This window comes from Rhamphochromis sp. 'chilingali' (genome assembly GCF_963969265.1).
Source record: "Rhamphochromis sp. 'chilingali' genome assembly, chromosome: 5".
Taxonomy (NCBI): Eukaryota; Metazoa; Chordata; class Actinopteri; order Cichliformes; family Cichlidae; genus Rhamphochromis; species Rhamphochromis sp. 'chilingali'.
In genome coordinates this window covers 32,442,443-32,454,624 of record NC_137932.1, presented here as the reverse complement: position 1 = coordinate 32,454,624, position 12,182 = coordinate 32,442,443, and the positions used below count along the sequence as shown (strand labels likewise).

The 12,182-nt window shown below is 39.5% G+C and overlaps 1 protein-coding gene across 1 annotated transcript; it reads right to left on the bottom strand.

The window, feature by feature from the left end:
- Positions 1 to 3,047: 3,047 nt before the first annotated feature.
- katna1 (katanin p60 (ATPase containing) subunit A 1) lies at positions 3,048 to 11,914 on the bottom strand. The gene is made up of 11 exons (XM_080882666.1): positions 11,756 to 11,914; positions 9,954 to 10,119; positions 9,729 to 9,868; positions 7,777 to 7,972; positions 7,428 to 7,543; positions 7,116 to 7,221; positions 6,880 to 7,038; positions 6,401 to 6,527; positions 6,170 to 6,304; positions 5,522 to 5,648; positions 3,048 to 3,822 (listed from the first exon to the last, which is right to left on the bottom strand). The coding sequence occupies exons 2-11, from the start codon at positions 10,113 to 10,115 to the stop codon at positions 3,624 to 3,626; spliced, it is 1,467 nt and encodes a 488-aa protein (XP_080738792.1). The 5' UTR covers positions 10,116 to 10,119; positions 11,756 to 11,914; the 3' UTR covers positions 3,048 to 3,623.
- Between the last annotated feature and the right edge of the window lie 268 nt (positions 11,915 to 12,182).

Sequence of the window (12,182 nt, the reverse complement as noted above, 5' to 3'; positions counted from 1 at the left end):
TTGACCAGTGGCATGTTGTGCTTTCACAGATTAGAGCAGGCGAGCACATGTGACAGACATGAAAGGGTGTCAAAAAGCTACGGAGAACGTTATACGTCCTGTAACATCATTCAGCATGACCAGTGTGATGGTGGGTCAGTGAGGGTCTGAGGAGGACCATACATACACACCTCTAAAGGTTGAGCAACAGCACCCTGACTGCCATTAGGTATTAGGACGACCCAACACTAGTGCAGTGGGTCCTGGGTTCCTCCTGGTTTACAACAATGCTTCATGTGGTGAGAGTATGCAGGCAGGTCCTGGAGGCAGAGGCGGAGCCAGACATTTGAAACACCCGGGGTTTAGCCCTAAAGGGTAGTATGCATGTGGGATTTTTTTTTTTTTTTTTTGGGGGGGGGTTTAGAAATGACTGAAAGATTAATAGGCTCTGTTTTGAGTTTTGTTCAAAAAAGAATGACTTCATATAGGGAAAAATATATATCACATATGCAGGACACCTTAAACTAGTTTTTTAATTAAGCAGCAAGGCAGAACAAAGTCGGGGCTGTATCAAGACTCGAGGACTAAACCCCAATTCAACCAGACCCTGAACTGATCCAGAATTAAAACAGGACTACAACAGTTCAAAATCAGGACTACTTGGGATTTAACCAAGACAGAATCAGAACTAGATGATAGTAGCACTAAAAATCATCATAGACCTGCACTACACTTATGTTTTAATTCTACCAAACTACACTATTTAGATTGAGAAAAGTTTATAAAATTATTTGGCCTTGTTGTGCAAACAAGCCTGCAGAACTTAATAAATGTAGAATTTGAAAAATTGCAAACCTAAAAAGAAACACTAGGTACGAGATACATGAGGACCTATGATACGGTGATACTTTTGGTAAACAACCATTTGACTAACATGTCTCTCACCTGCTCTTGTTCATCTCTGTTCTGTCCTCATTCTCTCTCTCCCTCTCTGTTCCTCTCTCTCCCTCTTTGTGCTAATCAAATATACAGTTGAAACCAGATATTTACACATTCTTCAGATCAAAACACAAACACTTTTTTAATTGTAACATCAAATCAGACTAAATGTTTATTTTTTTAGATTGATAAATATAAGAAACATAATTGTTAACTTTAAGAGTAAAGAGAGAAACTATCTGTATTTCTTAATTGTAAATGGCACCAAATTGTATTCAAACTTGAGCCACACTTATGGAGCTCCACAGTTCTTTTTCTGGTGTTTGGTTGACATCTCTTGATTTTCCCATTTCAAAGAAACAGGCTCTGTGTTTTGCCTTATATGCATCCACAGCTGTGCCACCAATTTACTCACATGGACTCTACTAACTTATCAGAAGCTTCTTCAGCTCAGAATGGAATCGTCTGGAGTTTTCTTATTAATTAACAAACTTAGTGTACATGTACTGCTAAATTTGATGAAAGTGATAAAAATAGACAGCTCTGTCTCTCTTTATTCTGACATTTAACTAATTCAAAAGATATTTCAATATTTATTTATCCAAAACAAAACAAGTTCACTCTAAATTGATGTTATACAGTAAAAAAATGTTCTTGTGTTTTCCATAAAGTGTATGTAAATATCTGGTTTAAACTGTGAATATACTGCTGTGTATTGAAGTTCCTCTTGTTTTGCATAGAAATATACTGAACAACATACAAAGCATAATATATAAAATACTACCAGAGTTTTTTCTTTGAAAGACGCTCCTTATGTCCATTCTTGTATATCAGTACATTACTGAAACCGATTTATTTAGCCGTGGAGGGTAACAACTGAAAATATGAAATAAACACACATGTAAGCTGAGACTCTCTAAAGAAACAGCATTGTTGTTGTTCGGCTTTTCATTTTGCCATTTGTTGATTCACTTGAAGAGCGAGTAACATAATATGGGTCAAGTGATCAGTTTGATATCAATCTTTCGTGATACACCGTCATATTTACATTATTTGTACAGTACGAATGCTTTGCTTTGGTACCTGGTCAAACTTCAGTTCTCTGCCTAGCTCCGTTTCTCCAACAGCGCAGCAGCTGCCCCGCCCCGCTTATTGCCTGAGCTCGGATCATACCAATATTAGGGGGATTTATGCACAGTCGTAAATTCCCACAGTGTGCACTATGTGCTTCGAATATTGTGTGTAGTTTTTCGCTTTATACAGTTGTCAGTCAGGCATCTAACTATGAAAAAAAAATTACACTCCAAAAGACCCCGGGCTTCTGAAAAAACAACCCGGGCTTAAGCCCAGTAAGCCACCCCCCCGCTCTGCCACTGCCTGGAGGATAAATTAACTGTTACCACTGAATGCCCCCCCCCCCCGACTCGTCTGACCCAAATCCAATAAAACACCCTGGGACATTTGGTTTCAGTCTATCCAACACCACCAGGCTGTACCTCAGACTGTGGAAGAGCTCAGTTCAGCAATCTGAAACACGCTGTCTTAAATTAGTCTCCCTCCCCACTCCCTTTAACCCAGCTACAGCTCATGGAGGTTTGAACAGCAGGTGGAGCCATAGCTGTGTGAGTGACAGACTCAGTCCAGATCAAAAGTTTAAGACAACTTGTAAAATGGCAAAACAAACAAACAACAAAAAAATCTTTTTTCTTTTTTTTCTTGCGCCACGTGGTCCTAAACTTTTGATCAGCTGTAAAACAGCCTGTTTCAGTTTAAGCATTTTTTTCAATAAATTCCATGCTCAAAAAATGTTTTGTCTCACTCTCATTTCTTCTTGTTGGAGGGTGAAGCTCTACCTGGAACCTTGTTAAGATCCAACCATGCAAAATATGATTTATTTATTTATTACCATTTTTCAAGTGGTCTTAAACTTTTGATCGGGACTCTATTAAGGACACCCCCTCTCAGTAACATACAGATCCAAGCATAAAAAACCTGAAACAGAGCTTGCAGGATACAGGGGAAGTTGGACAGGTTTGTTTTGGTTGCAATTAAATGTGTGAACTCATCTGTGTGTAGATTTTTTTAAGCAGATATAGTGAGCAATAAATAAACTTGCACGTATCGCAATATAGAAATGGCTTCTTAGTTTAATGTTTATAAGAAAAAGTGTTATAGATCCATACGGTTTAAAATAAAATCAAGTGCAAAGTGAAAAGAACAACAATAAAGGGAACAACATTTGATTGGCTGGTTCTGTATCCAACAGATACACCAGCACAAAGACAATAAAACGACACTGAGGATAAACTAATAATATAACATGTTTGGCCTTTTACTATTAGTGTATTTCAGGAAATGCCGACGTTTTGTCAGTTTTTCTAATAGCTATATCCGATTTGTCTAACATTTTGGCAACATGTTCAGGACCAGTCAACTAAAATGATTAAGTCCAAAAATGAATTGTATCAACAATCAGCTCCGAGTTGTTCTTCTTTCGACACTCACTGAGATGAAAAGGTTTGCATAGCAACAACATGTACAAGAGTTACCACTTTTCAAGTGCAATTACGTTTGTAATAAACCTGCCTGCTGATTCAGAAATGTACTTGCAGCTCGATACACCAGAGCTGACACATTTCTCCAAGAAAACATTTCAGTTAGCAGGAACACAAAACCTTACACTAAGCTGCACACTTAAAGTTTCATCAGCAGGAGCCAAACTCTTCGATCCACTTTTCATACTTTTCCAGGTCAGCTGCAGAAACTGATTTGGACACTTTCCTCAGAGCGGACTCAAAGTCCTCCATGGTGGTGGGCATGTGCATCTCATCCCGGGAAATGTTGCGGATCTCCTCTGGAGTGAGGCCTTCGATCCTTCGCCTCATGGCCATCAGAGATGCGTCCCTACGCGACACACAACAACGATTTGTCAGATTTCACTTAATACTGTTCCTCACATACAAACCTTTAGGTGGGAATGTTAGGTTAAATTGAAACCAAACTCATGAATGTTTTCAGCGTGCATTATCATACTGCAAAATTGCACCCAGCTGTGGAGATTATTCTTGTTGCAGAGTCCCTTGCATCAGCGTCTCTCTTAGTCCCCAAGAAAGTGTTATAAAGCAAGCAACACAGCCAAAGAGTACCGTAACAGTCCACTAATAACTAACATCAAACACATATGGCTACCAGCACAACAGACTTTAACACAAGCTCACAAAATGATGTGGTTTCACATAGGAATGTGCTAGCCAGTCTAGAACACAAGAAACCTAGAATTAGCGAGGAAGCAACAATTTGTCCACGTTAGCCGCTAATTTATTATTAGCTAACAAACAGGAGCTTCGTGAGCATCAGCAGAGTGATCACGATTCACTCTCTCTCTCTCTCATCTGGTTAGTGTTAGCAAAAACTAGTTTTACTGCTAACACGGACAAATTGCAAGACATCTTATGTAGCAAAGTACCATATTTTTCAGACCATAAGGCGCACCGGATTGTAAGGCGCACTGTCGATGAACGGGTCTGTTTTCATGCATAAGGTGCATTAAGCGATACAAAACAGGCAGATAAGTCAAACTTTACTCAATTTATTCTTCTTGCTTCCTCCATTCATTAATGTTGAATTCTCTGGCAGCTGCTCTATTCCCATGTTGTTGCAGTATATTAAGGACTAACCTCGTATCTTGGACTGATTATCTCAGTTGTTCTCCTGACTGAAGTTTAGTCCGTTTACAGCATCCTGCCATGCTATTGCATTTGTTAACTTTTATCAAGTGGAAAATAGTTAGTGTTCATCCTCCAGCTTCACTGTGTTTATGTTACGCTAACATAGCTGTATCGCTAGGGATCAAGTAGCACATCATTATATACCAGATAGTCCAACTTCAGTAACCCTACAAAAGTCACTCCTGTTTAGTTTTCTGTCTTCATTTATGTTGGAAGTGATAACAGAGCTGTACGTTTAAATTTTTTCAGAAATCTCTCAGTCATGGTATATCACGTTTAGGTGGAAACTAGCGAGCTAACTTCCTGCGAACTCCATTAAATTGACTAAATTCTATTTTCATGGATGCCTGGATGTTAAACTTAATTGTTACACCTGGTGAAGCAGCAACGCTGATCCTTTTATTAAAGATGAAAGAATTTAGACAGTTTTTAACTCTCAGTGATCCTGCAGTGTTCGTTTGACTCTGGGACCTGAAACAGACGGAGTTTTTGACCCTGGATTACTCCGCGAGGCTCCTGACTACGGCAGCCGTAATGCTCCAACAATCCATCAAGCGGTGCAGCTTCGTAGCTTACCAAAGTTGTACTAAAATGTTTTTTGACAGATTTTTGAGCGCAGTGTACCACATAAAATCGGTTCGAGGTCAGTAAGCACAACCAGAATTCATACATAAGCAAACCGGATTATTAGGTGCACTGTTGATTTTTCAGAAAATTCAAGGAGTTTAAGTGCACCTTATAGTGCAGAAAATATGGTACTGCAAATACCAAGACTACAGTTCATTTAACTACCAGGGCCATCAGTAAATATCAGCAGTTATCTGGAAGTTATGCGTAGTGTATTCTTGAAACTTCATTTTGAAATATGCCCTGACCTGCACACGTTAGTGATGTCAGCTCCTGAGTAACCCTCCATCTGCTCAGCAATCTTGTCCAAGTCCACGTCGCTGGCCAGCTCCAGCTCCCTCAGGTTAATCTTGAGCAGCTCCACTCGCCCCTTAGCTGCAAACAGAGGGCCAACAGCAACTAGAGCATGCTTTCTGCTTCAGTAAATGGTCATTTCATCAGCAATATTTACACGAAGACAGAAGGTCATCATTTACTCAGCATCGTTAGCAATTTAGCCCTCCTTGAGAATATTTATGTTGGGACTGTAATTCCATGTTGTACATTTCTAAATCAACATTTGTCAAGTTTAATTAACACAAAGCAGACACTGAACCAGGCAGCCTTCTGGCATGGTTATAAATGTTTCCATAGAACAGAAAGTAGCTTTAAAAAAAGCTGCATGTGCTGTCAGCTTTGTGCACTGTGCTTCAAATCAGTGGAATGTGAGGAATGTGGAGGCTGAGCAGCTGATGCTTGTCACCAAGTCGAGCAGTTATGATCCAATCTGTTATGATCTGTTATTAGTTATTGAAACATGCAACACTTTTCAGAGTTTAGAGTTGTTGGCAGTTTTCATTTTCAATAATTGCATTTCATTGCCAACAATGTGGAAATCAGTAAAACAACAATTGTACTTGAAGGAAGAGGAATGTAGATCCGCTTCTCCAGGCGCCTCCTCAGAGCCTCATCAATGTCCCATGGAAAGTTGGTTGCAGCCAGGACCATCACCATCTTTGATGGGTCGTCGTTCTCTGATGCTCCACCAACACCTGCGTAAAAACAACAACAAGAAGAGGAAAAAAAACCTGCCTCCATCAAAAGGTAAATATATCTAGCATGAATGGAAATAGACAAAAGTTCTATACCATCCATTTGCACAAGTAGCTCTGCCTTTACTCTCCTGCTAGCTTCATGCTCCTCTGAGGTTCCTCTGCGGCTGCACATTGAGTCAATTTCATCAATGAAAATCGTGGTGGGAGCATAAAAACGTGCCTGTACGGGGACACATGCAATGACTCAGATCAAGGACAAAAAAAAAAAAAGTGTATTATTTTTAATACTAAGAAATTGTTTAACTTTACACAAAGATTGTTATAATTGGTTCACAAAAATGGCTTAACTTAATATGAAAGCACGTTTTATTCAGTTAATGATTATTTATTAATGAGTGATAAATTCACTCTCAGAAATAAAGGTGTGTTAGGTGATTTCCATCCACTAGAGGGCTCCAAAACTAACTTACAGTCCTGAAAAATTAAAGGAAATACTACTACAGACAACAGAAACTAAGTTCAGAACATTCAAGCACACCAACAAACACAAAACTGACAAAAACTGAACTTACCATTTCAAAGAGAAGGCGAACTAGTTTCTCAGACTCTCCTCTGTACTTGGAGGTCAGAGTTGATGAGGAGACATTGAAGAATGTGGTTCTACATTCAGTAGCAACTGCTTTAGCCAGAAGTGTTTTCCCGGTGCCAGGAGGTCCCACCATAAGCACACCCTAAAGAAGAAAATAACATCTATGTAACAGGACGCATGTGATACAAGTGATGACACAAACTTGTGCTTGCACACTACCTTCCAGGGTCGTCTTATTCCTTTAAAAAACGCTGGCATCCACATCGGCAACACAACTGCTTCTTTCAGCAGTTTTTTTGCATCTTCCAAGTCTGCGATGTCATCCCTATAAAAACAGTTTAGACTGATGTCAGATGTGAAAACTCTCAGGGAGGCTGGTGTTCATGCCAAGAAAGATAGATAAACCTCTACAGGACAAAAAGGCCATTAAGTGAAGCCAAAGCAGACATACCAAAAACTACAGTTTGTCTAACGGAGGAAAGCTCAAAGACTACAGCTTAGTCATTCAAGGCATCTGAAACGTTCACCTACCATTTAATATTTGGATTTTGAGATATAATATCCCTCTCCAGAGCTTCCACGAGGTCTTTATCATATCCTGCCCCATCAAACCTCTTTGCTTCTTTCTCCTGGACATCTGATTTATTCTGAGAGGCAGACCATAAATAAGTAAATACAAATAAAATAACCCTTCCCAGTTCCTTGAACAAATCCCTCGGGGAAAAAAACCCAAACTGGAATGACAGGCTAGGTAGTGAGTAAACAGACCGCATGTGATACTGTTTGATCAGCAATACTTTGTGACTTTTTGTTATGTGGTATAATAGAGAAGGCTGTGACTATGTGTGCTGCAACTTGGAACCATCAACATATCGCTCACCTTATCGTCCTTTGCTTTGCCAGCAGCCTCCTTTGGTTCCTTCTTTTCTTTGCCCTTGGAAGGTCTGCTTCTGTCGCCGTTGGCCCCTCGGGGCAGGTGTCTCTGCTGGGCCTTCACAGCCACACTCAGGCGGTTGTTTGCAGGTTTGCTGTCTTTGTAGGGGTTGGTAGGACGTCTGACAGGACAGGGAGAATGTCTGTGAAGAAAACAGGGATAAGACTATCAACTGCAACCCCTTAATGTCAACAGGTGTTAAATCATTGAAACATTTACATTCTTTGTGAATCAGCTTTTGCCTTAGTGCTTGGAGCACAAACCAGACAGAACCGTATGATTGATCGTTTTTTTCCTCCCTTAAATATTACTGATCTGACACCACTCCGATTATTCTATCGGCCAATAGCCAACTAAAGAGCTTAATATCATAATCTTTCATTTAAAACTAGCAAGACCAGACCAAACTGCCACAGCACACAGTCAAAAAGCCAAAGGGGAAAAAAAAGGCTGAGACACAGTCCTGCATTTGAAGTTAATGCTACTCTTTTTTTTCCCCCTCTAAACAAAAACAAACATTTATTTAACCAGGACGTAAAACTCGTGAGATCAAGCATCTCTTGTGAGAGTGTCCTCGGTGATGATGATAATAAGCTAGCATGTTTTTTTCAGCATCATCATTTGCACTAGAAGCCAGACTCTCAGTCCAATCTGCTTCTCATTTTGAGTCAAGGCAACCTCTGCGAATGAAAAAAGCCCCTAAATGCCAAAAACAGTCCCATTAAACAGCCAACGTTACAGTTTTTTGTTGGGCTTTTTTTTTGGCACAGACATGTTTACAGACTGTACAAAAACAGATTTGGTCTCTTTGCATAATTTTCCTCTTAAAAAACTAAAATCTGTATGGTGGGTGAAATGGTTAGAGGCAGCTGTAGCCAAATAAGACGGCGTCCTTTGTGGTATCTGCTATCAAAGACGTTTGTGCTTCAGTTTTGCTGAGTGAAATTCCAGTATTTTATAAGACAGCACTGATGTGCAGATATCTGTGTTACAAATATACAGTCTGCTAATTACCAGATAACTTAAAACTCACTTGAACTGGGTGGGTGGAGTGCTATTTATTGTGTATAGCATCGGTATAAATAAAATCACACAATATTAGAGAAAGAATCACAAGAATATGTAAAGGTTCTCAGTCATCTAGGTCATCGCAATCTAAGGAGCTTGGAAAGAAAGAGTCTGGACTTCTTTAAGCTTCTTAACAGAGAAGCTGATGAGATGAGAGGTGAAAAATCTTCAAGAAACTTAAAGAAGTCCAGACGCTTTTCTTTCCAAGCTTCTTAGACAACCATACAAATCACATGATCCTCTGTGAGTAGTAGTCAGAGATGGTGTGGTAGAATAACTTCCTTTTAACAGGAAGAGACCTCTGACAGAACCAAGCTTAAGGTGGAGTAGCTATCTGCCATAATCTGCTTGTGGCAGATAGCTGCTCTCATCCCAAAAAGGAAATTTCTGGCTTTGATAAAATAAATATATACATTTTTAAAAATTACTAATGTTGTTCAAAATGGAGCATGTGGCCAAAAAAATATGTTACAAGCATACAAGCAACATAATATAAACTATGTTGCAAAAGTTAAAAAAAAATAAAAAGGTGAATTTTTCAAGAAGTGCATCTCTGACAGTTAAAAATACACAGTTTGAGGTTTACCAGCCATCTTTCTGGAGGGCAGAGCAGAAACAAATCAAGCTCACAGAGGTTCACTGATCTCAATCATATGACTACATCATGACTATTGTTCTTGGCTTATTCAACAATTGCAGTTCAGAAAACTGCAGAATTGCACCAGAAGCAGATATGTGTTCACGAAGCATCGGAATTTGTAGCATATGAAATTTCCTAAGCAACGAATAAGCAGAAAATAATACGTGTATGTAAATAGCCAGTGCAGTACCTCTGTTCCACATGCAAAGGTCTCATTTCAAAATCATCATGGTTACTGGGTTTAACAGGAGCTGTGTCCAACTGAAAGTTCCCCAGAGTTGACATTATTTCCTGAACTTGTTGATTCTCTTCGATGATTTCCTGCCACAGCTGAGAAACAACCACAGGTGCATGCATAAGAAAAATTGGTACCGGCTCCTCATATGATCAGATAAAAGATCAGCACTACATTTACCTGCTGCCACCTCTGCTGGAAACTGCTGTCTCGCAACGTGTACACATATTTTTTGATTTGTTCAAGCAGCCCATGATAGAGAACACTGGCTGAGCTGTAGTTTCCCAGCAAGGCATATTCACGAGCCAGTTTCAGATTCTCACTAATTTCCCGTAGACTCATACCGCTGTGGAAACAGACAACAGGTTCACAAAAACTTATAACGCTGACTGGTCAAAATGGGCATGCTGCTGACAGTGAAATAAGGAGTGTTGAATAACTACAGCGCAGACAGAGATTGAAGTTTTAAAAATCTTACCAAAAAACAAAAAGCTTGCATTCACCTGGTGTAATCAGTAGAACATTTTCTCAGGACCATTTGAGGAACTACCCGTGTTACTACTAGAAATGCAGGCAGTTTCTACATCAAGTACCATTTTTCTAACAAGGTCTAGTTTCCTGCCATTGTAAAAAATAAATTTAAATATTCAATTCAATTTTGTTTATATAGTGTCAAGTCCTAACAGCAGTCACCTCAAGGTAAAGACCCTAACAAAAATACAGAGAAACCTCAACATTCAGAGGACCGCCTTATGAGCAAGCACTTGGTGACAACGGGAGGTAAAAACTCCCTTTTAACAGAAAGAAACCTCCTGTAGGCCCAAGCAGGGGCAGTAATCTATTGAAAGTAGTTGGGGGTGATGGATAAGGAGGTAAGACAAAAGACACAGTGTGAAAACGAGTCAGAGATTAATTAAATGCAAACTAATGTATAAACAGACAGTGAAAAGAGGAGACAGGTGCCCTGTTGTGCTTCAACACAAAAACATGAAGCTACTGTAAAACTAACAAATTGTAAAGATCCACTGGTTTTAGTATTACTGCTTTCTTCTTTACTTTTTGCCTTAAATTCTTTTTTCTGGTTATTCTTTGTTCTGATACAGACTGAGGTTTGATTTACTCCCTGAAAAAAAAAAATTTTGTTTTTCCCAAAGGGCCAGAAATAGCAGGACATAGAATGGAATAATGTCACGCAGACTTATTACCCGAACCACTGTTCATGCGGACTGAAGTGCTCATTTTGAGCCTGGAAAACACTACAGTGACCTTTTTGAAGTGGCATATTACAAGCCATAAGGTCTCTATTACGTACTAGAATCATTACACTTGTTAAACAGATATTTTATATGCATTTGCATTTTTTACTATCCAGATTATCTGGACATAAATACCTAAACTTTAATAGCTGGCCTTAAAATACCATCTTGGTGCTAGTTCCATTGTCAGATGGCCCGGGCACAACACCTATGTTGTATACAATCTATGAAAAATACCCAAGAACATATGTAGTGCCATCTGGACACTGCTTTATATAAGAGTGATACTATATTTACGACACGTGCACAGTTTAAAACATGTTGTCACATTCAGCGAAACATACGTAGTTGACAAGTGTGACTAGCACCTCTCAGCTGAAGTTGTTTCTCCACAGATTAGACGGAGCCTCGCCCAACTATAATCTGTTAAAGGCAAAATGCGACACTCAAGTCCACACGTACAAGATGCTAACATTTCAAAGATGAGAAGAACAGCTCCTTTGTTCGTAGGAACCTTAATGTTAGGCAAGATAACTAAACTAAACGCTAGTGTACGTTTGTACGCGGTAGTGGTGACGTTAACGACAACCGACGCATCCTTAAGTTTGAATTTCAAGCCGGCTGGCTGGCTTCTCTCACTCTGGTTCAAACTGTAAACGCATCGTCTTCGCAAAACTTGATGAACACAGTTGCTGAAACGACACTGAAACAGCTTTTGACACAAACCTGGTGTAAGTCGCATTTATGCTCAACTTTTCCTAAATGTGGCCGTGGTTCAGAGAAAGGCTGCTCACAGAATCCATCGGACTGGGAAAATAACTACACGATCTGGGGACATTTGTAGTCCAATTCATGACGGAAGTTTGTCACAGCGCACGTTGCGTATGCAAACCAGCTAGGGGCGAAAAGTTTTGAACTTCCGTTTTCGACCTTCAAAATTAAAACGTCAAACGTTATATGGACGTAAAAGCACAAAAAACTAAACGTAGAGTTTCCTGAAAAAACAATAACGTCACTACGACTACAGTGAATTATTCGCCCTAACTCGGTCATCTTAAGTAAGGCAAAGTTTGCATAATTTTTTAAAAAGTTCCTTCTGACGAAAGGCAGCCATCAGTTATCTATTAACATAAAACATTTCTGAATATTCCTG

Coding starts and splice junctions, on each gene's coding strand:
- katna1 (XM_080882666.1), bottom strand. CDS start 10,115: ATGAGTCTACGGGAAATTAGTGAGAATCTGAAACTGGCTCGTGAATAT. Junction 7,222..7,427: donor CAAAATCCAAATATTAAATG/GTAGGTGAACGT, acceptor CTGTTTTTATAG/GGATGACATCGCAGACTTGG. Junction 5,649..6,169: donor CTACATTCCTCTTCCTTCAA/GTACAATTGTTG, acceptor CTCTGTTTGCAG/CTAAGGGGCGAGTGGAGCTG.